This window comes from Xenopus laevis, chromosome 1L (assembly GCF_017654675.1).
Source record: "Xenopus laevis strain J_2021 chromosome 1L, Xenopus_laevis_v10.1, whole genome shotgun sequence".
Taxonomy (NCBI): Eukaryota; Metazoa; Chordata; class Amphibia; order Anura; family Pipidae; genus Xenopus; species Xenopus laevis.
Window position 1 is genome coordinate 82,472,242 of NC_054371.1, and position 27,800 is coordinate 82,500,041.

The 27,800-nt window shown below is 37.8% G+C and overlaps 1 protein-coding gene across 5 annotated transcripts in view; it reads right to left on the minus strand.

Annotated features, from left to right (window-relative positions):
* Window positions 1-27,399, minus strand: part of grid2.S (glutamate receptor, ionotropic, delta 2 S homeolog) — a 612,233-nt gene extending 584,834 nt beyond the window's left edge. For 2 of the 5 annotated variants that reach the window (XM_041590784.1, XM_041590803.1), the window contains exon 1: window positions 21,495-21,747. In XM_041590784.1, the coding sequence (XP_041446718.1) occupies window positions 21,495-21,582 (88 nt within the window). In that variant the 5' untranslated portion in view covers window positions 21,583-21,747. Of the gene's footprint in view, window positions 1-21,494; window positions 21,748-24,688; window positions 24,773-27,253 lie in introns of those variants that run through there. The other 3 variants (XM_018252166.2, XM_041590791.1, XM_018252173.2) reach the window with 3 other exon arrangements.
* Between the last annotated feature and the right edge of the window lie 401 nt (window positions 27,400-27,800).

The window sequence follows — 27,800 nt, forward strand, 5'->3', positions numbered from 1 at the left end:
ATGATTTTTTGATGTGTGATGGGTTTGTGCAATACCCCGAAGTTTTCTGAGTTTTTGGGTAAAAAATCCGGAAAAATTGTGAAAATCGGATGGAAAAAATTAGAATTTTTTTTTTTAAAAAAAAAATTGGATTCTTTCCCGCAAAGCAAATTTTTGGGAAAACGTAATAATAAATAAGCGTAAAAAAACAGAGCGGATTTCATCGGAGTTTGTAGCAGAAAATTTTTGTGCCCTCTAATGTAGTTATGTCCCCTCGCAAGCGTTTTTGTCCAGAGAACAAAACCCAACCATGAAAATCTACCTCCATAGTTTAAATATTCCATCCCCTTAACCAGTTTAGTTGCGCATCTCTGCACTCTCTCCAGCTTATTTAAATCCTTTTTAAGGACTGAGGCCCAAAACTGCACTGCATACTCAAGGTGAGGTCTTACCAGGGACCTATAAAGAGGCAAACTTATGTTTTCATTCCTTGAGTTAATGCCCTTTTTATGCAAGACAATACTTTATTTGCTTTAGTAGCCACAGAACGACTCTGCCTGGAATTAGACAACTTATTATCTACAAAACAATCTAGATCCTTCTCAATTAAGGAAACCTCCAACACACTGCCATTTAGTATATAACCTTGCATTTATTCTGGTTATTGAGGGTAGCTTCAGTAACAACTTGAATTTTTCGGGTTTAAAAAAACAACACATTTTTTAAGGATTTGCTTTAAAGCTAGAAATATCTCAAATCCAAAAATACTCCCGCTAAAACCTGCCAAGGTCATGCAAAAGTCAATGGCAGAGGTCCATTGACCCATTTGAAGATGTTTGTAGTCTTTATGATCTTTAAGGTTTTTGTGGTGGTTTTCATTTGAAACCTCAAAAATTTGAGTGATTCAAGTTTTTTTTCATCGAAAACGTCATCAATTCTAGTATTCAAGTTTTTCCCCCAGATTGCAACGATTCACGTTTTTTTCATAAATAAGCAAACATTCGAGTTTATTTGTGGTATAAAAAAACCTCACAAACACGACCTTTAATAAATAACCTATATATAAGGAAAAATAAATATGCCCCCCTAACTTATATCACAAAATCAAACAGCAATTTGAGGCATATTTATTTATTTTATGTCTCTGTGTCACGTCCGGGTCCCAAAATCCAGAACAGGTTCTAGGCTCCGTGGTTTCGGCTCTGCTTCAGGCTGTAGCAGCCGCCTTTGACTTTGCGAGGAGCCCTCTGCTAATTGGATGCTGCCAGGTCTTAAGAGAGGAGCCAAGCAAAATTTCTGAATGACCAAAGGGGCACATCGTTACAAAGTCTTTGGACGGAAGGCACAATTCCAGTTCAAGCAAGGTCAGACAGGCCGGGTCGGTGCAGGCAGCATTCACGGATAGTCATGCAGGCATGGGTCAATACCTGTAGAATCAGAGTAGTCAGGCAGGCAAGGGTCAGGATAATCAGAGTTGAGAGTAATCAGGCAGGCAAGTCAGATTTGGTAGAGTTCATAATAGGGTAAGGGTCAGGATAATCAGAGTTGAGAGTAATCAGGCAGGTCAGATTTGGCAGAGTTCAGAATATTCAGGCAGTCAAGGGTCAAAACAGGAATCAAACAGGACTAGAAACACACCCAGATACTAACAAGTTAGACATAACAACGGGCTTATTAGTTTGTGTACACAGCCTCTTTAAATATTCAAAAGTTCACGCCAAACACAATGTCATGACGCAGGCGACACGAAAAACTTGGAAGTGTGCACCACACGCGCCATAGGAGAACAGGCGCTTCGAGGAACAGGATTACCATGGCGGCATCCCCGCCGGCCCACTAGACCACCAGGGTGAGTGTTCTTTACACTCTGTTTTAAAAAATCAATGGTATGGATTAATAAATTGAAGAGAAAACACAGTGTAGAAACAATAGCAGAATACCAGTAGAAAATATATTTTGTCCATTACACAACATATATAACATAACATTGCCACTGGGAATTACAGCATTATTTGTTTTTTTCTATTATGCAGCTGATGTGCATTGGTGTTTTGAAATGATTTATTATTTATAACACAAAAAGTCTGGTTAATTCTAGCCTTTGGGCGATCAGCAGTCAGAGTATGCAGTACTAAATCAATTGCAAGCGTGCACTCATCTTGTAGGTTGAAATATTTCATGATAATTTTCATGATAATTAGGATTCGTCTGAATCCAAACATCACGTGACTTTTTATCCCTAGTAAAAATTCAAACTTGTGCAATTTAAGCATTTTTTTTCCATATTTGAATATAACAAATTCAGTTGAGAAAATAATTAAAAAAAACTTTGATCATTAATAAAATACCCTTGAGTTTGTATTCTTCTCATAATTTCGAATGGGTTTATTAGAAAATCAGTTAGAAAAAAACCTTTAAAAAGCATTTAAAAGCCACTTCAATTTACCCAATATATCTCTTATTGACTTCTATATGTCCTTGCAAGCTTTTAGATGCTGAAGTTTATATATTATACAGAAAGAAAAAGTTTGGGCATTAGTCCCAAGACATGGTGGCTGTGAGAGGAATGAAAAGACTACCAGGAACAATATAATGTGAAGAAATGTAGTAAGGAGCAGAGGAGTGGAGGTCTTTGAATATTATCTGAAATAGTTTTCTAAAAAGTGGCAGTGGCATTAAATGGTTAGAAAAGGAAATTGAATAGTCCACAATAACTCCCAGGTAGCATGCCAAATTAACAAGATTAATGGTCAATCATGCCATCAATATTAATGATAAAAGAAGCTGTCATTAATAACTGGTGATAATTCTTTCAGCCAAAAAAACTCTATTACTTCTACACATGAGCAAAACCTTGCTGCTTTTTATTTAACCTAATTGCAAAAAATCTAAATCATCAATCAATAGTATTTGTTGTCGAAGTACATTTTCCACTTGTGTATACTTTGCATACAATGTAATAATTGGTACAGTTTACCAGATCTCTCTTTTTTCATTTTTACCAAAAGGTTTAGCCACCCACAAAAGATTTAGTTATATTGATTTGAATCCATACTTTATTAAAACCAAATTGTGTACATATTAATTCTCATCAATTCAAAGTGTTAGTGTTTTTACAGATTAACTGTTTATGTTACTCACGTATGATTAATTCCTTGTTTTAACTGTTTATATTACTCACATTATTAATTCTGCACAAATAATTTAAATTCCTATCGATAAAAATAGTTTAAAATATTTTAAAGTATTTTAGAGTGCTAGTGCTTATTAAATCAATTTTCATTCCATTTTAATATGTGTCTTTTGTTTTTATCATATGTGTCTTTTTCGTATTTATCTATTAGTGATTTTTTGTGTATTTGTGTTTTTTTGTGACTTTTATATATTTACACTATAAAAAAGCTCTCAGGTTCATATCTATAATTAACCCTTGTTGGGAAAGGGTTCGCATGTTGTAGATCCATCTACTTTCTTCTTGTAAGATTCTCCTCATTATGGGGTCCGTTTACTAAAGTGCGGTAAATCTGACTTTAATTTTCCGCATGTTATCGCTGAGAATATTTTTCCGCCAGAATATTTGCAGCGACTAAGTTTACTAAACAGCGATGCGCGAAGAAGTCATTGCGATCACTTGCGGTAACTACGTTAATAAACCAGCTTACGTTAATGGTAGTTTTAGCGAGTTGCGAATTTTCTGGCGACAAATTACGTTTTTGCGAATATTTATGCTATAAAATAGTCTTGTTTTATGGGGGTTATTATGGCAATTTTTACTGTGACATTTATGGCCAGAAATGCATAAACTTTATTGACTGATGATTATACCATCCAACAACATTACCAGAGTAACACCAATTAAACATGTATGCATCATATAAACCATTCTGCCAATAGAAACATATGAACAAAATCATACCAGTCAATCTCTTTGCTTCATAGAAATGCACAGTTTAATGTAGCCAATCACAATGAAACCAAAAAAGCGTAGAGGCTGACGAATCCTTGGACTGTGATGCCCGCTGCCAATAATACAACTCTGAGCTGAAACTGCTGCTGTTGCAACAGATAGAAGCAGAAGCCAAAACATCCTGTCAGCAATAGCTAAAGATCTGTCTCCTGTCAGCAAAGAATGATGGGTAAAAAAAAAAAAGTATTATGGGGTATTTCCTGCCCCTTGCGAATTTTCTAGCGAAAAAATACTTTTACGCCACTACAAAGGTGGCAGAAAAATTTTGCGAATATTCTTGCGTAAATTTAGTCTTTTGTACATTTCGCTGATTAGTAAACCAGGCATTAATGTGTACGTAGCGTTATTTTCAATAAATGCGATAACTGGCGAAAACATATTTTTGCGCAAGAAAATTTGCAAATGTATATTGACCGCAGGTTAGTAAACTGGCGAAAACATTTTTGGCTACAAATTTGTCTATATTTTGTGCGCATATTTTTACCGCACTTTAGTAAACGGACCTCTATGTCTCCAACCCTCCAATTTGTATTAACCGCGGTTATGCCCCAGAATTTCAAACCTCTAGCATTTTTATTATGATAGTGCTTAAAATGGTTAGAGACACTATGATTTTCTACCCCTTTTTCTATATCTCTAACGTGTTAATTTATTATTTCCCTCAAGGCTCTGTTTTTCCCACATACTGCAAGCCGGAAGGGGATTCCAAACAATATATCACAGGTCATTTAATGCATGTATGTACCAATTATTACATTGTAAAAAAAGTATTCACAAGTGAAAAGCAAGCTACTAAACGTTGGAGGGTTGGCATGACAACTGGGAGCGACTGTCCTTTTAAGGGAAACAGGGAGAACAGATCACATGCCTCTGAAGAAGCCAATGAGATTGGCAAAACATGTCAGGTGGAAGTGAAGTCAGTGGGGCTCATTTATCAACATTAGGCAAATTTGCCCATGGGCAGTTACCTATAGCAACCAATCAGTGATTAGCTTTTTAAAGCCAGCTGCAAGTAGAACAATGAATGCAGCAATCTTATTGGTTGCCATGGGTTACTGCCCATGGGCAAATTTGCCCAGTGTTGATAAATGACCCCCACTGTGAGCTGCGGGGAACACCATGAGGAGCAGGAAAAACAATTTGCCGGCAAACATCCCTCCTTGGACACTATCAGAAACCTGTGAAGGACTTACCTTTATATGTGACTGACTTGCTAAAACTAAATGTGAGTGAAAAACTTTTTTTAAAGATACATTTTTTAATAAACACTATTATGCTATGGGATTTCTGTTTTCCCTTATCAGAGTATAAAGGTACACTGGGAAGAGAACCCTCAACTGTGAAATATGCAACATACCCATATCCAGGGTCCTGTAAGTAGGCACTTGAGCCAGATTGGTGGAGGCCGCTTGAGTTAACCAGTGGTGCACTGCCCATGGCAGAGGAACCCTTTTTAAGTGAACACGCACTAGAGTTGTGTATAAAGACAGGGTGCGTTTCAAACCAAATTGGAACTTATTGCACTTTATACTTTTAGCATTATACCATCATAACATATGTGCTATTAATGTAACACTGAATCATTTTTATAAGTAAATCATTACCCAGGATCTGTATAATAAACCACATTTGTACAATAATACACAGAAGAGCGTGCAATTGCTTTAGGGGGGATGGATGTAATGGTACACATGCTAATAAAAGATATATCTGTTACCCATAGTACAATTATTATTCCATTGAGGGAGGAAATTGACATTCCAGAATGTCCTTCCAGAATTTTTCCAGCCTCTCCAGCATATTTCAAGATGGAATTACTTTAATTTTAAATAATTTAATGGGGTTAAATGCCACCTTAAGAGAAATTTTCTACTAAGTTCTACATGGTTAATGCATTGTGATGCCTAATTGGACCCTTTCAAAGCCTCACTACATTGTTCTAGTGTAAATACCTCATTTAGAGATTTTTCCCATTTATGGAAAGGGGGGTTTATCAGGACCCACAAATTCATTATACAGCTTGTAGCATAAGGAAATGCCTTTCAAGTGAAAGGAGTAAGAATCAATAAATAGTATGTAAGGTTCTTTTAAAAAGAGTTGTACACAGGCCTGGATTTGTGGCGAGACCACAAAGGCCCAGGCCTAGGGTGGCAACATATTAGGGGCTGCATGCTGCCCAGCTTTCCAGAGAGCACTGGGGAGCTGGTAATTTTATTGTTGGAAGGTATGACTTAGCAGTAATCAGTTCTGTAGTCTACTATAGTATATCTATACAGTTTAACTACCCTTCTATAGATGTATAAACATATTACATTCCTCACATTACAACCCTCTTCATGAGCAAATAATACAATGCCAGAGCAATAATTTTCAGATTTTTATCAGATAAAGCCAGTATTTTTGGTCTAATATTTGGCAAATCCCACAGTTGAGCAAATACTTATCTAGAGGAATCACCTAAAGATTCAATCCAAAATCTCTGTGACAATATTTGCCATAATACAGGAGAGACTTGCTACTTGCTACTTGATTGTTTGGTATAGGTAACAAGATCTGTAGCAAGAAGTTTGCATCATTAATTTCATAATCCTCATGTATATCAATACCACAAATGAGACCTATAATGTTTGCCAGTTTAGTATTTACTAGAAAGAACAAAAAGCCCCCCCCCTGCCCCCGGTTACAGAAAACATACTCCCTCAATTATTTATATGTACAATTAAATTGAATGTTGCAACATGTACTCTTATATAACAGCAAACGTTTGGTTTGCAAGATAACAAGAAATCACGTGTATGCAGACAAAAAGAAACCCTTTATAACATGTTTTATAAATGTTTGAATAGGGGATATTTAGTATGTTTCCTATCAATATTAATTTCATTCATGAAAATGTTTGAAAACACCCCTCCAAAAAACCAATAAAGCATTTACCATAAAGCAAGAAGAATTTGCAAGAAATGTAGATTTGTGGGATGAAATGCTATAAAGTTTAATTTGAAAGAGTGCAGATTGCTTTATGATAATTTGTTTTTGTGGTGTGCCAAGTACAGTGTGGTATGCAAATGCTCTATAGGGGTCATTTAGCAAGACAGAAGTGCAAGACCACAGCGTCAGACTGGGGGGCCCGGGGCCCACCGGGGATGCTGCCTTTGGGCCCCCACCACCCCCACAGACCCACCACCCCCCAGACCCCCTACCCCAGGCGCAATGCACCCTCTGGCTCCCCTCCCTGTGCTGCAACCTGCACCCCCAGCCCCCTGTGCCTACCTTCTATTTCGTTCAGCCACGCTGGGGGCCAGTGAGGGAAGTTGAAAGCCGCTTAAGGCTTCCGCACAAGGACTGGGTCTAGGACCGCGAGTCTGAACCAGTCTGAAACTGCAAGACCACTATGGGTTGCAAAAGTGCCACAGTGTATGAAAGAGTATGGCTTCAATCGACCAGGAGCATTTATAAAAATTATATAATTTTTCACAACCTCAACATTTATGTGTATCTTTCAATTAAGAAATTGCAAATAAATTAGGAAATAACATTCTACAGGTCAGCAGTTGTCAGCAGAGAAACAGGAGGAAATGGAAGCAGTAGCAATGAGTAGCATCAGAAAACAGCAGGAAATGGCTGCAAGCAATACACAACTCAAACTTCACACAAAAAAACAGAATGTATTATTTACTAAGAGAGAAAAGAAGAGGAACAAAACACAAAGAATAACTAAGGTAGCAAAGGTTACAAAAAGGAGCAAACAAAAAAATAGGAAGCAGTAGGAAAGGAATAGCAGAGAATAACAGGCAAGTACAGGGAAAAGTAACTGGGTAATATACAGTATAATAAATCAGGTACCACTGGAAGCAATTGTGCAGGATACTGGTGAAAATAGCAAACTACTACACTAAATTATTACGGTGTGCAGGATTTACAGGTATGGGACCTGCCATTCAGAGTGCTTGGGACCTGGGGCTTTCTGGATAAGGGGTCTTCCCCCTTAAGTCTTCTAAAAAAATATTTCAATGTTAAACCCAATAGGACTGTTTTGCTTTCAATAAGAATTAAGTACAAGTCAAATTTACTGTATGCACTTTATTATTATAGTGAACATATTATTTATATATGTTGGGACTCTAAAATGGACTCTATGGGAGATGGCCTTCCATAAATTGGTGCTTTAAGGATAACGGGTTTCCAGATAATGAATCCCATACCTGTACTTATATTTCAGTGAAAAGGTGAGATGGGTTATTGACGGTACAGAATTATTGGCAGAAAAGCACTAGGGAAAGGATTAATTCTTGAAAAATTATTGGGCCTTTGCAATAACTTTCCATTGTTTCCTGTAAGTAACTATGCAGTGTCAAGCTCGGTTGCCACCCCCACCAGAAGTAATTTTCTTATCGCCTATGTGGTCCTGCGAATTGCCATTGGGCCCTGGTTCTATTGCACTCCCCCCCCTGCTCCTCGGTAGTTCCGCCACTGACTGTTTCCATATACCTGTATTATACAGGTATAGGATCAGAGTATTATAATGTATAAATTACAATATAAATATGATTTATTACTGTTATTTTGAAGCAGTAACCAGGCCTGGATTTGTGGAGAGGCCACCAAGGCCTGGGCCTAGGGCGGCAGGATTTTAGGGGGCTGCATGCTGCCCAACCACACCCACATTGGTTCAGAAACACTGGGGATGCACAGGAGATACGATTTTTTACAAATCTCCTGTGCACAATCCCCATTGCTCCAGTCCCGATGATGAAAATTTTAGCAAATAAAAGGGAGGGGATGGGGCGATGAACAACAGCAGGCCTAGCGGTGCCCGTTATGTAAATCCGGCCTTGGCAGTAACACAGTATACATTTGTACATGCCATATATTGAATTCAATAATTTCAGTTACAGCTCTGTCCTCAAAAGTCAATATAAAGCCTAAAAGCACTTATTTTAAAATAGATAAAATTGCTTATCCAAATTATTTAGTATAAATGAACACTGCATTTTAGAGAATTGGCCCTTTCTCTTAAAAATTGCTTGTTTTACGACTTTGCCTTTGCAATGGAAGTCAAAATAACTTACAATTGCTTAATAGAATACACTTGAAATACTTTACTACTGAAACAATCCTCAGGGGAGTAATTATTATTAAACAAAGCAATTACTTGCAGAGAGCCATATTGTTCTAAATGTCATGTCTTTACCCTTACAGAAGTCGACAATACATCAAGTAAATTGCAAATTCATACAAGAAAATAGTCTCCAACCACAATGATGACAAAAATATATATGTGCAAAGACCAATTTGTTCCAAATTGAATTCCTATAATCTAATATTACTCCTCTAGACAATACACAAGTTGTTCCTATTTTTAAAAGACAGCAAAAATGAATGCCAAGTTACATGTATCAAGGAGATATAGTTTATGAAACTTTATAAATAAAATTATTTGTGCTTTTTTTAGCAGGCTTATGCAAAATGTTTTTTCTTTAGTCTGCTGTCTGGAAACGAAGTCAATAGCACTTTAGGGTACACAAATACCAACAGGCATACAGTATACTTTCATAAGGCATTGTTGGGGGAATATAATAAGTGTCAATGATTCTTTTGCACAGAATTTTTACTTAGCACAAATTTATTATAGCCTTTGCTCCCAGTAGAAAAAATATTGCAATTAGTTTTTTTGCACCAGTACACAGTTTATGTTTATGTTTAGCTCCAAAAGAGAATGCCACCTTCAAGCAGGAAGTTTTAATCTTATTTGCAGAAGTTTTAATACATTTTCCCCTTTTATATATTTAGTGCCAGACATAAAAGAAAAATACGTTTTTTAAAAAAAAATTAAAAAACTTCTAACAGTTTGTAATAAGACTTTCTTTTTTTACCACCAATTTACGGAGAAGAAATAATAAACTGAAGAAACAGGCGCCAAAAAATTATATGAAAAAGTCTGTGCTTTTTCTTTATTAAATTATATGTTTGCAGATTCTATAAAATACAACTTTTTAAGAGCTTGTTCTTTAAAAACAACTAAACATTGTCGTGATCCTGGACTCTTTCACTGATCTTGAAGTTATCCTGGTGCTCTATATGGACACAGACACTCCCATGTTGTGTATTAATGTCCATAAAGTGACAGTTAACATTATCTACAACTTTTCCAATAGCCTGACCTCTCTCTGAACTGCATGCATGAGTGGTTATTCAGTCTAATAGCTTGTGCTTTATGAGCGACCACTTTTATGCAGTGCCACTTTAAAGCCAAATGTTTAAGAAACATGACTAGAAATTGAAAGTGTCAGGATAGGGACACACATTTGTTTTTATTATTTAAAAATAAAAAGGATTACAAACTCAACAAAGTGGGTGAAATATTAAAATAAACATCTGCTATCACACCTGCAATAAAATCATTATTCTAGCTTACATGTTTATACTACCATTTGGAGTGTATAACCATAGTTTTAATTCAAATGAGAAAAGAAGAGACTGATTCCCCCCAATTAGTAATACATTCTCCAAATTAAAATACAAAAAGTAATGTTTAAAATACAAATAAAGCAATCTGGAGTCCCTGATTCTTAAATCAGTAGATACAAAGAAAATTCAATTACAAGTCTAGTTTATATTTTTAGTTCATATTTTAAATCTTAATAGAAATTTGTAGTCATAGTACTTTGAAGGTAAGTCTCTGGTTAGATCAGTTTTATCCACTTCTGTGCAAAGTAAAAAATACAACAGTCTTCTAGCATCACACCCAGACATTCAATCTTTGTAGATTTCTAACCACAAAACATACAGGCACACCCAGGCCTCTAAAATCTCGGTAGCATGGTGGCTGATGCTGGGAGATGACACTCCCGCAAGTAATACTAGAAAGAGAAACAAGGTACCACCACTCAATTCAGTTGCAATGGGGAACAATCCCTTGTGTCAAGATTGTTTTGGGGATGGGCATTGTTTGATCTTGACAGAACACTAGGGACTTGCTCCCCATTGCAACCGCCTTGGTGTGCCAGTACCAGTTTTTTTTGCCAATAGACTAAAATATGAAAAATACATTCAAAGAATTTCGCATGTTGCTGGAGTCAACATTAAAAAAAAAACCTTTACTGTACTGTATGTACATTCTACATAATGTTGTCATGTCAAATGGGATATATTTGTTTTTGATCTATGGATAGCAATTTTCTGGAAATAATTACTGCAGTGATCAATCGATGAATCAGATTTTTAATGGATATGAATATTGATCTTTGCTGAAATTAAGTTTTAATAAATATTGATATTTTATCAATTATCAAATCATTTGGGAAAAAAAGCTTTAAAAAAGAAAAAAAGTAGTTCTCCATAACCTACAGAGTGATGCAATATCTCAAACCAGTCTTTTAGGGGTTTATGGGGTTGACTTCCTAGAAGGATCAGACAATATTGAGTTGCCATTATGTTCAAATCAATTGAATTTCACTTCGATCAAATTGCCTAAAAAGACTGAATGGAAGGGAAATCTGCAGGATACTCCATTTATCTTTTATAAACCTGTACCATGTCAATACTGGACTTAAGAAAATGCAATGAATATCTATTGGAATGCCTGGAGCTTCATAACATATGTATGCAATTCTTAAAACTATGAATTTCTCAGTCAGATGAAACCAGATGGATATTTGGTGATTATAACATTTAGAAAGATTATATATATCCATCCAACTATAAGCTGGTGCACTCAAAAATCCAAAGCTGGTGCTGGTTACAAATCCATACATATGCAAAGCTTCAAAAGAACTGCAGTCACAGGACTTGATTTACTTCAAAAATATGTGGTTCAATTCAACGTTTCGGCTCCTAAATCAAGCCGTCATCAGAAAGTGTAACAAATTTATAAAAAGTATCATGGGGATTGAGGGTTATGATGTACCACTGGGAAATGTCCTTAACCTATGACAACAAATCATCAGTTTTCGTATACAGGTATGGGACCTATTATTCAGAATGCTCAGGACCTGGAGTTTTCCTGAAAATGTATCTAATTTAGATCTTCATACCTTGTCTACTAAAAAATCATTTAAACATTAAATCCAACATGCATGTTTTGAATCCAATAAGGGTTAATTATACACAGTAATAATGTACATGGTACTGTTTAATTATTACAGAAAAGGAAATAACTTAATCATTTGGATAAAATGGAGTCTATGGAGATGGCTTTCTCATAATTCAGAGCCTTTTGGATTACGGGTTTCTGGATAAAGGATCCCATACCTATGCATGTGTCAAGTTTGTTTTGCTTGGTCATACAGAAGAAAATAGATGTAATGCGTCACTAAACCATCCATACCACTAAATAATTCAAGCCTTTATAACTGAACAAGACATCATAAATTAATATTGCAGGCAAGACAAAATCATGGGGGAGCAGGAGCTTTAAAAACACCTTTTGACCTTTTAACTCTAATAAGCTTGAATTTGTTATAATTAGTGATGGGCGAATCTCTCCCATTTCGCTTCGCCAAAAAATTAGCGAATTTCCCGCAAAATGGAGAAAAATTTGCGAAAAACCATGAAATCAGAAAGTTCACACAAAAAACGTGAAATTCGAACGTTTTCATGTAAAAAACGTGAAATTCGAACATTCACGAAAAAAATTGAGCAATTTGAACGTTTTCATTAAAAATCAAGCAATTTGAACGTTTTCACTATAAAATCGAGCAATTCGAATGGTTTCACAAAAAAATACCAGAAATTGACGCTGGTGAATTTTCACCCTAGAATTTTTGAAAATTTATTCGCCGTCGGCGATACGCGTGAATTCACCGCAAATTTGTGAATTCACCGCAAATTCGTGCCAGGCAAATTTATTCACCCATAACTAGTTATAATGCATACCTTTGCTTGTGCTACTCTGTCAAAGTAGCATCTCAAATTAAACTGTAAGTTAATTAGTTCAAAAGAAATCTACTGTAACAAACCAAAACAGTCAATTAAGTTATTATTTCTCACAATACATGTAATTACTATGGAAAGAAACAAAAGAATCTATTAAATACTAAAATCTACACAATAAATGTATTTAAGAAAAGGAAAGCATGGAATAAATTAAAGAAAATAATAATACTTGACCATACTGCTAAGATTCTCAAGGCTCTTTGCAAAATGCTAGCTGTATATATAAAAGCAAAAGCAGGCAGGAGGGACATTTAAATAAAAAAAATAAAAAAGAGAGAGAGCAGTGTGGCTAATCAGAGATCATGATGCTTCCCTGCTATATAAATCAGAGGGACTTTTTGAATGGTATCATAAAGCACACAACCATTGGCATTCTCCTCACGCCTTCCCTTTCTCTGTACAGCATACAGATCATTAGGAAACTTCTAAGCAATCAAGTAATGTGAGTCTGATGAAACGACTCAATCAATGCATTGAGCTCCAAAATAATAATAAAAAAAAAATAATGATATGAAGCTGCAATGTTTTAATGTCAAAAACACTTCTTTTGAAGGAGAAACGATATTTACCAGGCAAGTAATGATTCGAAAATTGTCACATGAATGTTAGAAATGTGCAAGTCTCAGGCTAAACTGTGTATTATTGCTTAATAGGAAGATTTTAGCTATTTATCATCATCATTTATTTATATAGCGCTGTCAAGATACGTAGTGCTTTTATGAAATAGAACATACATTTATGCTTTTAGTGACCCATTAAGATAGAGAATAACTAGTCTAAGCTATACTACAAAGAGCCTTTCAGGAGTTCTACATGTTGTAGCATCCACCTTCATTTTGAAATTAACAAGTAGAAATAGGAAATCGCAATACAACAAAAACTAGAATAACTAATCAATAAATGTTTCCCTTAGTGTGCCATAGAAAGTATACTTTTGCAATACATTGACTATATAGTATAAAAACTAAATGTTAATGAATTCTGATGTCAATCTGCAAGTGATATATCAATATATCAAATGAAAATAATTTAAATTCAAAACTTTACAGATACAGGAAAAACAAACATATTGCAAAAACATAACATAAAGATTCTTACAGATTCTGCTTTCTGGAGTATAAAAAGTTGGTTTGCTGGCTATGTAAAGTGACTATGCTTATAATAAGCATTAGTAACCTATTTATGGAAGGGTTTTACAGCCCTATTTATAGTGTAGGATTTACTACAACATTTACCATATTAGAAAAGATTATTGGTATTAATTTACAGCATACAGTATGTTTGTCCATATCAGTTGGAGAAGCAACACGGAAGCGTAATCCAGAGATTTATGAAACAGTGCCTTCCAATGACCAAGCTATTATCAATATTGGGTGAATGTTTTACTTATCAATAACTCTTTGGGACCTATTTATTAGGTGGTGTAAAATTAAATTTGCCTAAACAAATTGTACAAAGCTGTGTAAAATAATTGCCGAATTTAGCAAGGTGTGTGTAATTTTACGCCATGCAAATGCCAGATTTGCCGCTGTTATTTTACATTGCTTCACTCTAAGAACGCCATTTTTACGTGGCGAAGCCTGGCGATGTGTGGTGTATTGTTCAGCTGGTTTTTTACACAGCCTAATGAATGTGCCCCTTGAACTAAGTATCTGTCAGAACTGGCAGTGCCCTCTTTTTGCCCTCTCAATTGCTTAATACATAATTTACTAATAAAACACTTTTTTTATAAACACAGTATTCTAGGTTAATCTGACTTAAATAGACAGCAATGGATGTATAGCCGATTATGCACATTGTACATCTTTATATGTGCAGAGTAGGAACAATTGCTTCAGCTAGGTATTCTCTTTAACCAGACACACACTATTTTTTTGATATGCAAAAAGGCTGCTATTGTAAGGGAATCTATTGAGAGTCAGTATAGGCAAACAGTATCTATAAATCCCACATACAATATGCAGTGAAGGAATGCTTTGAGCACATTATAAACTTGTGCTTTTGTTCAGATGCTACATGGGATGTTACATCTTATTGTGGCTGAATATATAGAATGCTGCCCATATAATATTTTTTAAAGTTTTGAAAATGGCATAGCCAAGTTTTATAGTAGTATATTTTTCCACCCTAGCATAAAAATATAACCTTGTAATATTTTATACCTGATAAAAGGTATATTATCTGTTTAAAAGAAGGCAAGTGCAAGCAAAGCCCCATGCTTTTTTTTTTTATTTGTACAGTAAAACGTACTTCTAAATACAGGTATTGGAACATGTATCCAGAATTGTTAATACCTGTAGTTTCTAGATTAAGAGGCTTATGTACTACTGCCTCCTTTGTGCCCAATCCCAGAACACTTGTGGCTGGGGCAATGACTGAATTGAGTTCCTTGCTCCAACTTAAAAATCCCAATGCTATCAGGTGCAAGAGAGCCCTATAATTAGAATTCGCTTCTGCCCTATGCAGTATGTACAGAGCTTTCCTCGCCTTCATTTTTTTTATAGATTTGAATAGTCTTCTTCTGACTATTTCCAGCTTTCAAATGGGGGTCACAGACCCCATTTAAAAACAATTTCTCTGTAACACTACAAATGTATGATTATTGCTACAGTACTTTTTAATACAAATCTTTCTATTCAGACCCTCTCCTATTTATATTTGTCGATTATTCAGATCAGTGCATAGTTGCTAGGGTAATTTGGACCCTAGCAAATCGATTGTTATTATTGCAAACTGCAGAGCTCTTGAATAAAAAACTAAATAACTCAAAGCACAGTAACAAACTTTAGTGATGGGAAGCTGTTCTAGGAAATATGTATGCAGTTTATTTAAGTTAAGAGTTTGTAGACCCATTGAATATGATGAATATATTACCAATTCAATGTTTCCATTGTTTTATGCTCAAAACCTCGGCAACGTAACTAGAGGGGGCGGGCCCCGGCGCGAGACGTGCAGCCAGGCCCCCGCTCCCCTCCGTACTCTATTGTCTGCCCGGAATCCACCGGAGTCAGTGGCGCGCGAGCTGCCGGGAGGCCCTGAGGGGGTGCGGGCCCTGGCCCAATCGCACCCCTGCTCCCACGGTAGTTACGCCACTGCAAAACCTTCTAGTTCTTGTTGTACACTCTTCCTTGCTGATCACTTCTAATTCTGAGATCACCCTCTGTGCATGTTAGGAACATTGTCTTGTATAAGCCATCCCCTTTCTAAGCTTCAGGTTCTTGGCTGACTGTTTCACATTAGCAGGGCTGGAACTAAGGGTAGGCAGAGTAGGCACGTGACTTGGGCGCAAAGCTGGGGGGGCATCAGGCACGTATCTTATCTGCCTTCTACCATTAGTCCACTCCCCTCTCTCTTCGCAATTCATGATTCCGTGCGTTAATGCATGTCAATTCGCAAATGTGCACAATCTTCAATTCACGCATGCGCGCTCCCAGTTGGTGCAGCGACCAGCCAGGATGCATAGGGCACCTTCCTGGTCTGGCTCTGCACATTAGCATTCAGATTTGCAGTTTCTAATACTCATACATACAGTGATTCCTCTGCCACACAACCCTAAAACGTATTGGATCCACCCACATATATGAACATTTCCATGTGGTTTTTTTTTCATCAATCAATGCCTCCTAATGATCTTTCAAATCACCAGTTTTATTATAAATAAAGAATTCAGGTAAGCCAGAAAGCATGCCTTTAAGTTAAATTCCATCCTTATCCCTCATGATCACCATCTGGAATTCCATATCATCACTTTGGTCAAAATTGCACATGTGCAAGGTTTCTGCTCCTGTTGACTCCAAGAGCATTAACGGTCACTAAATAAATCGTAAGAGGAGACATGCAAATGACACCTTAATACATGCCACCTCCCATGATTCTATGAGCCACCTCTAATTTTTGATATTAAAAGGGAACTAAAGTTTAAAATAGACTAATGCTAGAAATGTAGAATGTTGTATACTAAACATGAATTTACTGCACCAGAAGCCTAATTAATGGGATTCTGTCATGATTTTTATGATGTAGTTTTTATTTATAAATTGCACTGTTTACACTTCAAATAAGTCAATCCACAATATTAAATCTAATTCCTGAACCAGCAAGTGTATTTTTTTAGTTGTAATATTGGTGTGTAGGCAGCCATCTCAGATCATTTTGGCTGGCCCTGTGCTTTCAGAAAGAGCCCGCACTTTAGGTTGGAACTGCTTTCTAGCAGGCCGTTTCTCCTACTCAATGTAACTGAAAGTTTAACAGTGGGACCTGGATTTTACTATTGAGTGCTGTTCTTAAGCAGATGTTATCTTGTGTTAGGGAGCTACTATCTGGTGACCTTCTTATTGTTCTGTTAAGCTGTTGGGGAGGAGGAGGTGATATTACTCCAACTTGCAGTGCAGCAGTAAAGAGTGACTGAAGTTTATCAGATAAGTCACATGACTGGGGGCAGCTGGGAAACTATGTCTAGCCCCATGTCAGATTTCAAAATTAAATTAAAAAAAAAAAAGTTTGCTCTTTTCAAAAAACAGATTTTAGTGCAGTATTCTGCTTGAGCATAACTATTAACAGATGCATTTTGAAAAAAAAAAATTCCCATGACAGCATCCCCTGAAACAAATGATTTATGCTTTCAAAGATGGCCGCAGAGGGTCATCATCTTGTAACTATGTTAAACCATCTTTGCAAGACCAAGACCAAGCACATGCTCAGTGTGGTCTGTGCTGCTATTGGAAGGCTAAGCTTATGGATCATCACAAATTATCAAAACAGCACAAGTCAAATTAATATTTTTCATAGAAGCAGATACAGCACTGATTAATAAACTGAATATGCAGACTGCACTGGGTCTGCAGATAGTACTCTACACTTTCGCCAGCTGCTATACAGGGAAACAAACAAAGCTACTCGACTTCTGAAAAGTAATGTGGGGGTCAGTAGGGTCCGTTTTGCAGCAGTCAGAGCAAGTAAAATGCAGGGGGAATTTCACTGCATACAGTCAGGTTTCTTATAAAAATAGTACACATTTTTTAATCAAAAGTATATTGGAGATAGATTTTATGTTTTGGCCTTTACATTCCCTTTAAGGGAAGGTTATGGTTTGCATAATGAATGTGAATAACTTTTGGCTTTTGGTTAAAATGTCAAAAAGATAGGGCATAAACAAAATAATATGTGTGGTTGTTTTGTGGGCAGCTCTCTAATTATAAAAGATCATGTTCTATGAGTAACAATTATCAATTTGCCAGTTTCATGGAAACAAACTACTCTATAAAAATCACTAATCCGCTTGTCACATACACTAATTGTGTTCCAAGTTAAATTAATTGTTTGAGAAAATGCTTAAGACTTTTTTTTTCCTCTAGCTGGAAGGATTCTCATGTGGTCATATAGAAAAATGTAACCTTAAAACAAATGAAAACTATGTACCCACAGCATTGTCTAATCTATCTATCAATTTCCATCAGTGCTCGATGTGTTTGGATATAAAACATATCCGTCAAGTTTCTGGGTTGACTCACATAAGGGGACTATACTGCACAGGAAGGCTCAGTTCTCATATTTCAGATGATATATGTTGTGCCCAACTATACTGTACAAACTTAATATCATAAGCAATAAATATAAAGTTGTAAGTGACTACTTATGGCTTTGATGGCTTCTTTTCATAATCACCTAAGGTAGCGTGATGAATTCTTATGGAATGTCTTGTTTTGTCATAGATAAGGGACCAATGAGGCAAAGCCTTAAAATACAAGTTGTGGGGTTCCTGCAAATCAAAAGCAGACAATGGTTTATGTGGCAACATGCAGTCCACAATGGACCTGGGTCTCTAGTAGGGATGGGGGCCTTGTTTTGCAGTGGAAATGACACCCATAGACTAGTATGGCAACGAGCGTCAAAAAAAATTTGCTGCGTGTCGGTGACATTTCGCCGGCGGCAAATTTGTCGAAACTAAACTGGTCAAATTCACCCAAGCCTAATCTCTAGCATGAATATGTTTAAAGTAATAGGACCTGTAACCTCCCCAAAAAATGTACCTACATACATAATTCTATTCATCTATCAAGAATGTCTTAAGTCCAGTTTTTACTGCTGGGTGCTCTGTTGGATGCAGAAGTCTTTTTTCCCTTCCCAAAATAAAGCTACTGTATATAATTTAGTCTATATTGTTTTTCTTAGAACTTAAGGCAGAAAACAATGACACATGAAAGTTATTTAAAATGTCATGTTTGTAGAAATTATTCATAATTGTTTAACATACAGAATACATGAACACAGTATATGAATGCACATTTGCCAGTTTCTAGCCCTTTAAATGTAGCCTCAGTCTGTATTACAGCAGAGAGTGGCACAGTATCTTCTCACATGATTTGGTCACAGCTTGTGTCACAAACTTCTTGAAATGCATATGAATTTCCTGACAAGAATTAACAAGATGTTTGTATTTTATGACAATTTTTTTTCTGCCAAACATTCTTATTTATAATAGAGAAGAACAGATTTAGTCACATAAACAGAATACCATCAATATTACACCTGAACCCTGCCTTATGTGACACACAATTAAGGATATTCTCCATTTTATACATTTGTTATCCGATAAAGTATTACATTGCAGCATATTTCAATAGATTTATTCTTTGCTGTTTAACTTTCCTAGATATTGAGAGTGTCTTTTTTTTTTATAAACACACAATTTTAAAATGAAATACACAGAAAGAAAATGAATGTATCCCTTGACATTTTTCTTCAAACACAGACATGATTTCTGACCCTGAACTAGGATCAGAAAACTATGTAATGATCCAGTCAAGGATATCCATTAGTAATGACCCCTATAAACTTTTGTACCCATGGGAATGAGAGCCTCAGGTTTTTTGTATATTTAATAACTTGGGGATGAGTCAACTGCTTTGACTTTAAAAAAAAATGTACTGTCTGAAGGACTAGACAATATACAGCGCTAATAACAAATTAATGCAGGATTATGTTCTATTGCTTTGAACTATTTATTTTATGCTTTTTCCACTACTCCCCCTCCTTATGAAGCACCACACCATTTACGCTTTCACCCCCCAAAAAATTATTTTTGTTTAATAATTATTATATTCATCCAGCAATCCAGCCACTCGTTATTTTTATCCTGCTCGATTTCTCTCTCTATATCAAACATCTATAAATGAATGACTTAGGTTACAATGGGCATATTTTTACTGATCAAGTGATGACATCATATTTAACTAGAGAAAGACGGAGAGAGAAATCTGTTGTATCTAATAATGGGGGGGCGGGTAATTATGATGGGCTAGCACCAAGATTGCCATGAAGAAGGGATCCCAGAGAAAATAGGGGGGAGGAGGAGGAGAAGCAGTAAACAGTTCAATTGGTGTAATGTAGCACACTCCTTTCCAGAGGGACCCTGCGTGTCTGGATTGTAGATGACTTTCTAGGCTGAACTGACATTAAGAAATCTACACAATTTATCCACCATAAAAATCACTATGCCGTAGCCTCCACTCCCCCATGTTGGATATTGTTACATATTAACTATCTGCATGATAAAGACTACTAGCACCTACATGGATATGAAACATATGTCTTAAAACAAACCCCCACAAGCTCATCTTCTAGTAGGGTGAAAACAAGATAAAGCACCGAACAAGACGTATGGAACAACCATGGGCTGCTTAGTAGACTCCCATTTGTAACACATGATGAGCTGTTGCTGTCAGAATGTCTCCATTAGTTATGCATGCAAATCCCCCTTGTATGTCATTTTATGCCGATTCAGTTCAGAAGTACATGTGTGTGCGTGTGTGGTAGATCCATGTGGGTGAGAGAATGAAATACTACATTCAATGTAACCAGATTGCCAATAGGTGGGGCCCGCAAGCTTTTAGCCTCTCATAAGATCCCCATCTCTGGGAATCCACAAACATCTCCTTTTTCTATCTCTGCCTGTCTGTGAGTGTTTGCATTCCACAAAGGCTGATCTCTGCAGCCCAGGCACATGAATGCAGCCTTTTGTTGCCTCTATGCAGCTCCCCTAGGTGGCTTTACTGCTGCTCATATCCCCAACGTACAGCGGCACTTTGCATAGGTCTCTTGATGTGTTCAGCAGCAGCACATCTCAGGGAGGAAATCAGCACATCGTGCTCAATCACACCTGTCACAAAAACTCTTTACAAACTGGCAGCGGCTCAAGGGGACAGACTTTACTTTTACAGCCATTTGGAAAGATTCGACATATTTCTCATGCATTAATGCCAATCTTTAAATATCTACCAATAATCAATCGTCTTTATACCTACCATGCTCTTCTGCACATATGAAGCAACACCTGGATTAAAAACATAATGACATTTACACAGGTCCAGTTGGAAAGCACCTGTGTGATCAGTTGCCTGAACACTTTGCAAACCCTTATCAGTCTGATGATAATGTATTTGCTTCTGCAGGATATGTAGCCACTACAAAACGTGCAACAGGAAACTCCAAGAATGTCAAGAAAAAGGAATATTGCAATATTACACAAAAGATCGATTCTTAGGGCTGGATAAAAACAAATGTATATGTACATATACATATATTTCATTTCAAGAGTATAGTAGGAGAGTCTTACCGATGTGGATGATGGAGTCTGCCCGAGTTCTGCCCCAAGACACAGTCCAGAAGACGGACATACAGATGAAAGCATGCAAAACGTCCATCTTCTTGTCTCCCTGCTGGGGGCTAATCAGTTCTTCATGGAAAGCAGGAAAAAGGATGGAAGAGTTGAGCTTATACCAAAGAGTTGGATCCCTGGGAGGTTATGGGGTAACAAGGGAAAGCATGGAGGTGGGTCAGGACGGAGTAGGAAAGGGCACAGTCTAGGGGCAAGTTGAATGGGTTTAGTTCCTTCACCCAAATGAAGGAAAGACTAGCGAATAGGGGAACCCGCGGTGTTGGAAAGATCCAGTGAGAGAGAGCATCCTAAGCGAAGCAGAGCATGGAAGTCAACTGCACCAGAGGAAATCCTGCATGCAGCTGCATAAACCAAGCCAGATAATAATCTGCAGAGAATCAGAGCAATCCGTCAGGATCCCAATGCAGGGCTCAAGTCAAACAGACCTGCTGCAGATAGCGGAGAGTAGCAGCCGTATCCTATGCCTTCCCTACAGCCCAGGGATGGTGCATCTCCGTGTGCCAAAGTCTCAAGCCTGACACATTCTGGGTTTGGCCAACTTGATGGGCGTGGTTTCGTGCTGTGCACGAGCAACCGGAGCCGCAGGGTCCTAGTACTGCAAAGCGTCGGGGGAGCTGCTGCCCAGGGTGCTGAAACGTATTGGCGCAGCGCTCACTTCTCCCTGCGGCTTCACACAAACCATCGACTGCCCCGCTTGGCTGCAGTTTCCCACACGCTTCTTACTGGAGTCTTCTTTTGCGGCTTGTCTCATGTGCTGCTCGTAGTAAATGCGCATTCCATCCACGTATTTTAAGGAGATTGGGATTTCTAATGGGCTAAAGGGTTTACAAAGCCTTCGGTGTGTTGCGTTCTTGCCTCTCCATGCGTTCAGAGCAGAGATTTCGCTGGGGTTTTAATCCCCATACACGTTTAATCAGCGCAAATGGGTTAATACAGAAGACTCGATCGTGTGCCCCATCTATTGGTGGTTACTAGTGCCCTATCTGTTGGCAGTTTCAGGACCACAAGGGAAAGAGAAGCCTTCCAGTGCTGTAGGTTTTTGGACGTTTGTAGGAACAGTGCTCCATTCTTAGATCTTTTCATATAATTGCTTTCATTGACACATTAAAAAGCAAAGGTGTCTCTAAACTATTACTTACTAAAAATGAACCCCCCCTCAGAAGAGATGAGTTTATATATTTATAACATTTGTGTGTGTGATTTCCACTGGGTCCTCTACACATACTGTGTCTCCAGCAGTCATAGGCAGTGTCGGACTGGGATACCAGGGGGCCAACAGAAAACCTTAGGTTGAGGGCCCACTTTCCAAACTATTATACCTCCTCTCCTCATTCAACCTCTTTATTCTCCAAGTCTCTTTTCTCTACATACCATATTCTTCCATTACCATTATTATGCCTCTTTATTCCCATAAAGAAATAGAGAATGACCATGAAATAGGCGAAAAGGTTAGAAGCAGGAGGGCCCACTGACACCTTGGCCCACCGTGAGTTTTCCTGCTATCCCGGTGGGCCAGTCCAAAACTGGTCATAGGGATCAGTGCCCCCTGCCTACACTCACTTTGCCCATGCTTGCAAGACTATGGCTACTGTACATTTAGTGAGGAAAAGGAAAATCTGTCCCCAAGGGCTCTCCAGACACACAACTCTTTCGCACCAGTCCACATCTTCCAGCTACCATTGCCATCATAGTGCCAAGAATGTAGATCACTCCCTTTAGCTATATTACTCACACATACCAGTACTTCATTAACCCTAAGCATGTCACTTAAATCACTACAGAAAAAGGATCATGAGTACATGAGCTCATTTCTCATTTTATGGTTGTATCTCCACCCCAAACTACGGGTTCACGGCACGGCATCCGAGCCATCTGCTGTTACCGGTGAGGGTGAAAAAGATTCATTTTACTCATATCCACTACGCTGTGTAGATTGTGCCCGAATGTGACAGACCTGGGGTTTATACACCCAGGTCAATTCCTCTATCGGGTGAGCTACAGTTTACTGTTCCAAATGTAAAGCTCTGGGTTTTACATACCTGGGCTAGTAGTTTTTACTTGGACAGCACTAGATTTACTGTTTCTGGGATAGAGACGCTTTTGTTTCATATAATATATTTCATATAATATGCATTTATAATCAAGGCTTCCATACCCTTTGAAAGCCTTTACGGAGGCTTACAATTTACTAGTTCACCTAAGCTCTCATCTTTCTTGTTGTAAACCCCTGACACCCCCCAAAAGCTGTCAGTAGCTGAACACCTACATTACCATGGTGGAAGCTGCTTTACTTTACATGTTTATTTACCAGTAATCCACAGGTACTCAGCTGGAAGATAGCATACAGTAGAAAATCATTTAGTACCCGCTGGCAACTATTGGTAGAAGTATACCCCATATATTAAATTGGCAACGGGGGTGTTGCTGCCATGAGGAGAGTTGAGAAACTTGCCTCAGGCAGCAACAGCCTGCAGGTTTTCAGAAGTGGCAAAAAGCTACTCCTGGTAACATTCTGAGATGAATTTCCTGTTATTAAACTGGAAATTGCCCCCCCCCCCCCCCCCGGACCCATTCCTGCGCAAGAACGGTAAGCACTGGGGAGTGAGGTGGGGTTGTATCGCAGGAGCCTCCTCAGGCAGCAGAGAATCACCCCTGATTGGCACCCTCCAAGCTACCTACCCATATATGACTGTCTGAGCTTGACACTTCTTTATTATGATATCATCACTGGGAATTGTGGCTCCAAAATTGGACTGAGTGTATATAAACCTTGTGAGGAATTGTAAGTACTTTGTTTGTCTTGAGAAAGAATTCCCCAGAGGGACTGAAACATTCACCAAATATAAAGTCCCATGAATGCTCCATTTAATTATGGTTATTAATTATGTATTATCCTGGTAGCATCATGATTGACTTGGAATACATTATACTGTATATAAGCACATATTGGTTGCCATGGGTTACTGCCCAGGTGCAAATTTGCCTGGTGATTAGAAATGACCACCACTAAGATGATTGCTTTCAATGTTCAACCTGCAGCTGGCTAAAAAAAGCTAAAAAAAAAAACTGGGTTGCTATGGGTTACTTCCCAGGTTCAATTTGCTCATTGTTTATAAATGAGCCCCACTAACCTTTAGTCACTCATGTCCAGGGCCTCAGTGTGGTTCAAGAAGAGATACACATCCAAAGAGAAGATCTGCAGCCCTAGGATCTATCTATGGAACATAGACATTTAAAGGGATAGTGACAAAAGAAAATAACCTTTTTTATTATCTATAACATTGTCTTTGAATGCGGTTTATAATTTGACACAAAAATGTTTGCGTGATGCTTTTACATTACCTTACTACCCTGTTCCTGTATGAGGGGCTGCCATATTTGTGCAGCAGTAGTCTGTTACCATCAGAAACTCTAACTGACAGGCTGAGAAGGTACAGTCAGGTTGGCAAAACAGTCAGGTTTAGGAACTTCAACTAACATTTACTTACAAAAGCAGAACTATCACTGAAAAACGATCAACATGACCTATAGGTAACTTTTGATGTATATTTATATTTAAAAGAAAATTTTTAGTGTCAGTATCACTTTAAGTTCTAAAAAGATATCAAGTTCACAACATTTTTGAATCAATAAAAGCTGCCTAACTGCTAGTTGATTCAGAGGAAAGTTAAAGGAGAAAGAAAGGCATATTAACTTGAGGGTGCCAAAAGTTAGGCACCCCTAAGTGATTGTATGTACTTACTTCACACCCTGGGCCGGTGCTCATATAAAGAGAAAACAGCAGTGGTCCAGGGGTTCTTCCAGTAAACATCACAGAACAGTCAGCTTCTTTCTTCAAATTTCCCCAGACAGAGGCACATGTGGTAGAATGAAATAGCCGACTTCTTCGATAAAGTTCGGCTTCCCGCGTGGACAAAGAAGAAGAAGGAAGCCAATCGATCTCTGGTGCTTGCTAGAAGAACCCCCGGGGTCGATGCAGATTTCTCCTGATAGGAGCACAGGCTCAGAGTGTCAGGTAAGTATATACTGTACAATCACTAAGCCCCAAGAAAATAGTGCCTTTCCTTCTCCTTTAAATTTATCTGAGGCAACAGAAATACTGGCTTATTATTTAACACCTTGACATCAGACCATAAATGTACTGTACAAGCATTATTTTCCAGACATCTAGACATTGTCATTTGGACATCTTTAGTTAGTGAGGAAGATTTTACTAAATAATTGGTTTATATTTGAAATCTGGGGATGTGGTTGTAAATACATTACCGAAAAGAAATCAGTAAGAAAAAAAACTAGGTGTTCTCTGTCCTACATAGCCCACAGTCAAATTAAATAGTCAATAAAAAGCTATGAACAGGAGTAAATAAAAAGGGCTTACATTGGGATCTAAACAGAAAACATCAGCTTTTCTTGGTGAAATTCTCAAAGAAAGTGTGTGATTACAGCGGATTTAAAATTTGGAGAGAGTTTGCATGATTGGCATCTGAGGTAGAAGCAAGAAGGAAAAGACAGATAAAACAAGACAGATTGGAACACAGCATAGAAAGAGATTAACCCTGAAGTATAAGAAGGGACAAGGAAATTGCAGGGTTTGAAGGACAGAGGAATTATTTTGCACTGTATGTGGGATTTCGTAGCTAGTCAGCGGAACGGTTTCCACCAGCAGGCAGGAAACTGTGATATTCAGGGAGTAATATAGCTTCTCTGAAAGCAGTGTCTTAGACACATTTAACTATGAGCACTAAGAGAACCCTATTTACAGCTAAGCAACTGCAAGATGTCTTTGTCAAGACTATTAGAGGATGAAATATTTTACCTAGATACACACTGAATTGCCATGTTGAATCAGATATGGAGCAGGCCCATAGGGGAATGTTAGAAGAACATTGGAGGTTTTTTTTCCACATATCATGGACTAGATTTGGTTTAGGTCTAAGGAAATGTGTCAGATATTTTCATGAGCATCGACCAGAATACTTAGAAAACCAATTAGGGAAAATGCAGTAAAAATGGGTGCTGATCGCATTGGTTTAATATCTCTATTTAAAGAAACATAGGAGCCTTTCCTTTGGGAATTCTTTTTAAAAATATCTTTGCATTGCTTTAAATAGATGAAGGGAAATGCACGGACATGCAGTTATCCATACAAAAAGAGGAATTTTCAGAGACTAATTAGTTTTCCTTTAGTAGGTTCCATAATACATCAGGGTCAGATTCAGTTTAAAATGGACTTGTGCATCACATAACATGCAAGGCACTGTGAAAACTGGAGTCTTGGATAGATTCTGCTACATTGTTTCAATAGTCAAGAGAAGCAGTGCAGAGGATAGGAAGGATAGACAGATAATGCTTTCAATATTATTTTAACAGTAAGTACAAATAACGTCTCCCCCATAATTTGGATGGAGTTCTCCTTTTACTTCAATGGAGTTTTAATGAGATAAAATTACCAACCAACTGGAGGAAATTGCCCTTTAACTATTGTGACAAGCTGGCTGCCTGTACGCTTAGATTTTTTGAGAAATAAGCTATGGTAAGCATAGGATCAGGGGCATAAAGACAGGGGCATCATATCTACAGGCAAAAACGCAGGTTTGTTTTTGGAAAACTCCTCCCAACATAAAGTCACAGGAACTCAGTTCAATAGCATTTTAACAGCACACCTTGAAGACTTTTCCCCACTCTGGGGCTCTTACCATTCTGGGTCAACACTCCCCTCCTGGGATATCAGTTCACAAGCCTCTGCCCTGGCTCACCTTCTGGAAGCTTCTTCCCCCCCCCAACACAAGGAGGTGTCAGGAGAGCACTGGAGTGTAATCCCACACATCTGTTATTTGCTGCTCACCTGCAGTCTAATCAGGTAGCTACCTGTAGCTGGACGGCTGAAAACACTAAATGGAACATGGAATGGAGGACCCACCATTCATTCATTCCAGGTAGCCATGTATCTTTCTTTTCCTAAGCCTGCAAAGAACTGCAGCCTTACTTGCTACAACATCATACATTTTCCCTGGAGTTAACTGTCTACCAGTGTAACACTGGTGCAAAATAAACATAATAACTGTCTTGTCCAGCAGACCTCTTACACTATATACACTAAAACAGGAATTCTAATGTACCAATGTATCTAGTATAGGTAAATCCAATGCTTTTTTTCTTGTGTCAACAAGCACATTTGGATGTGGTTACAGCATGCATTGCAGGGTTCTAAATTGCCATATTTCACCTGGTTGGTAATTAATG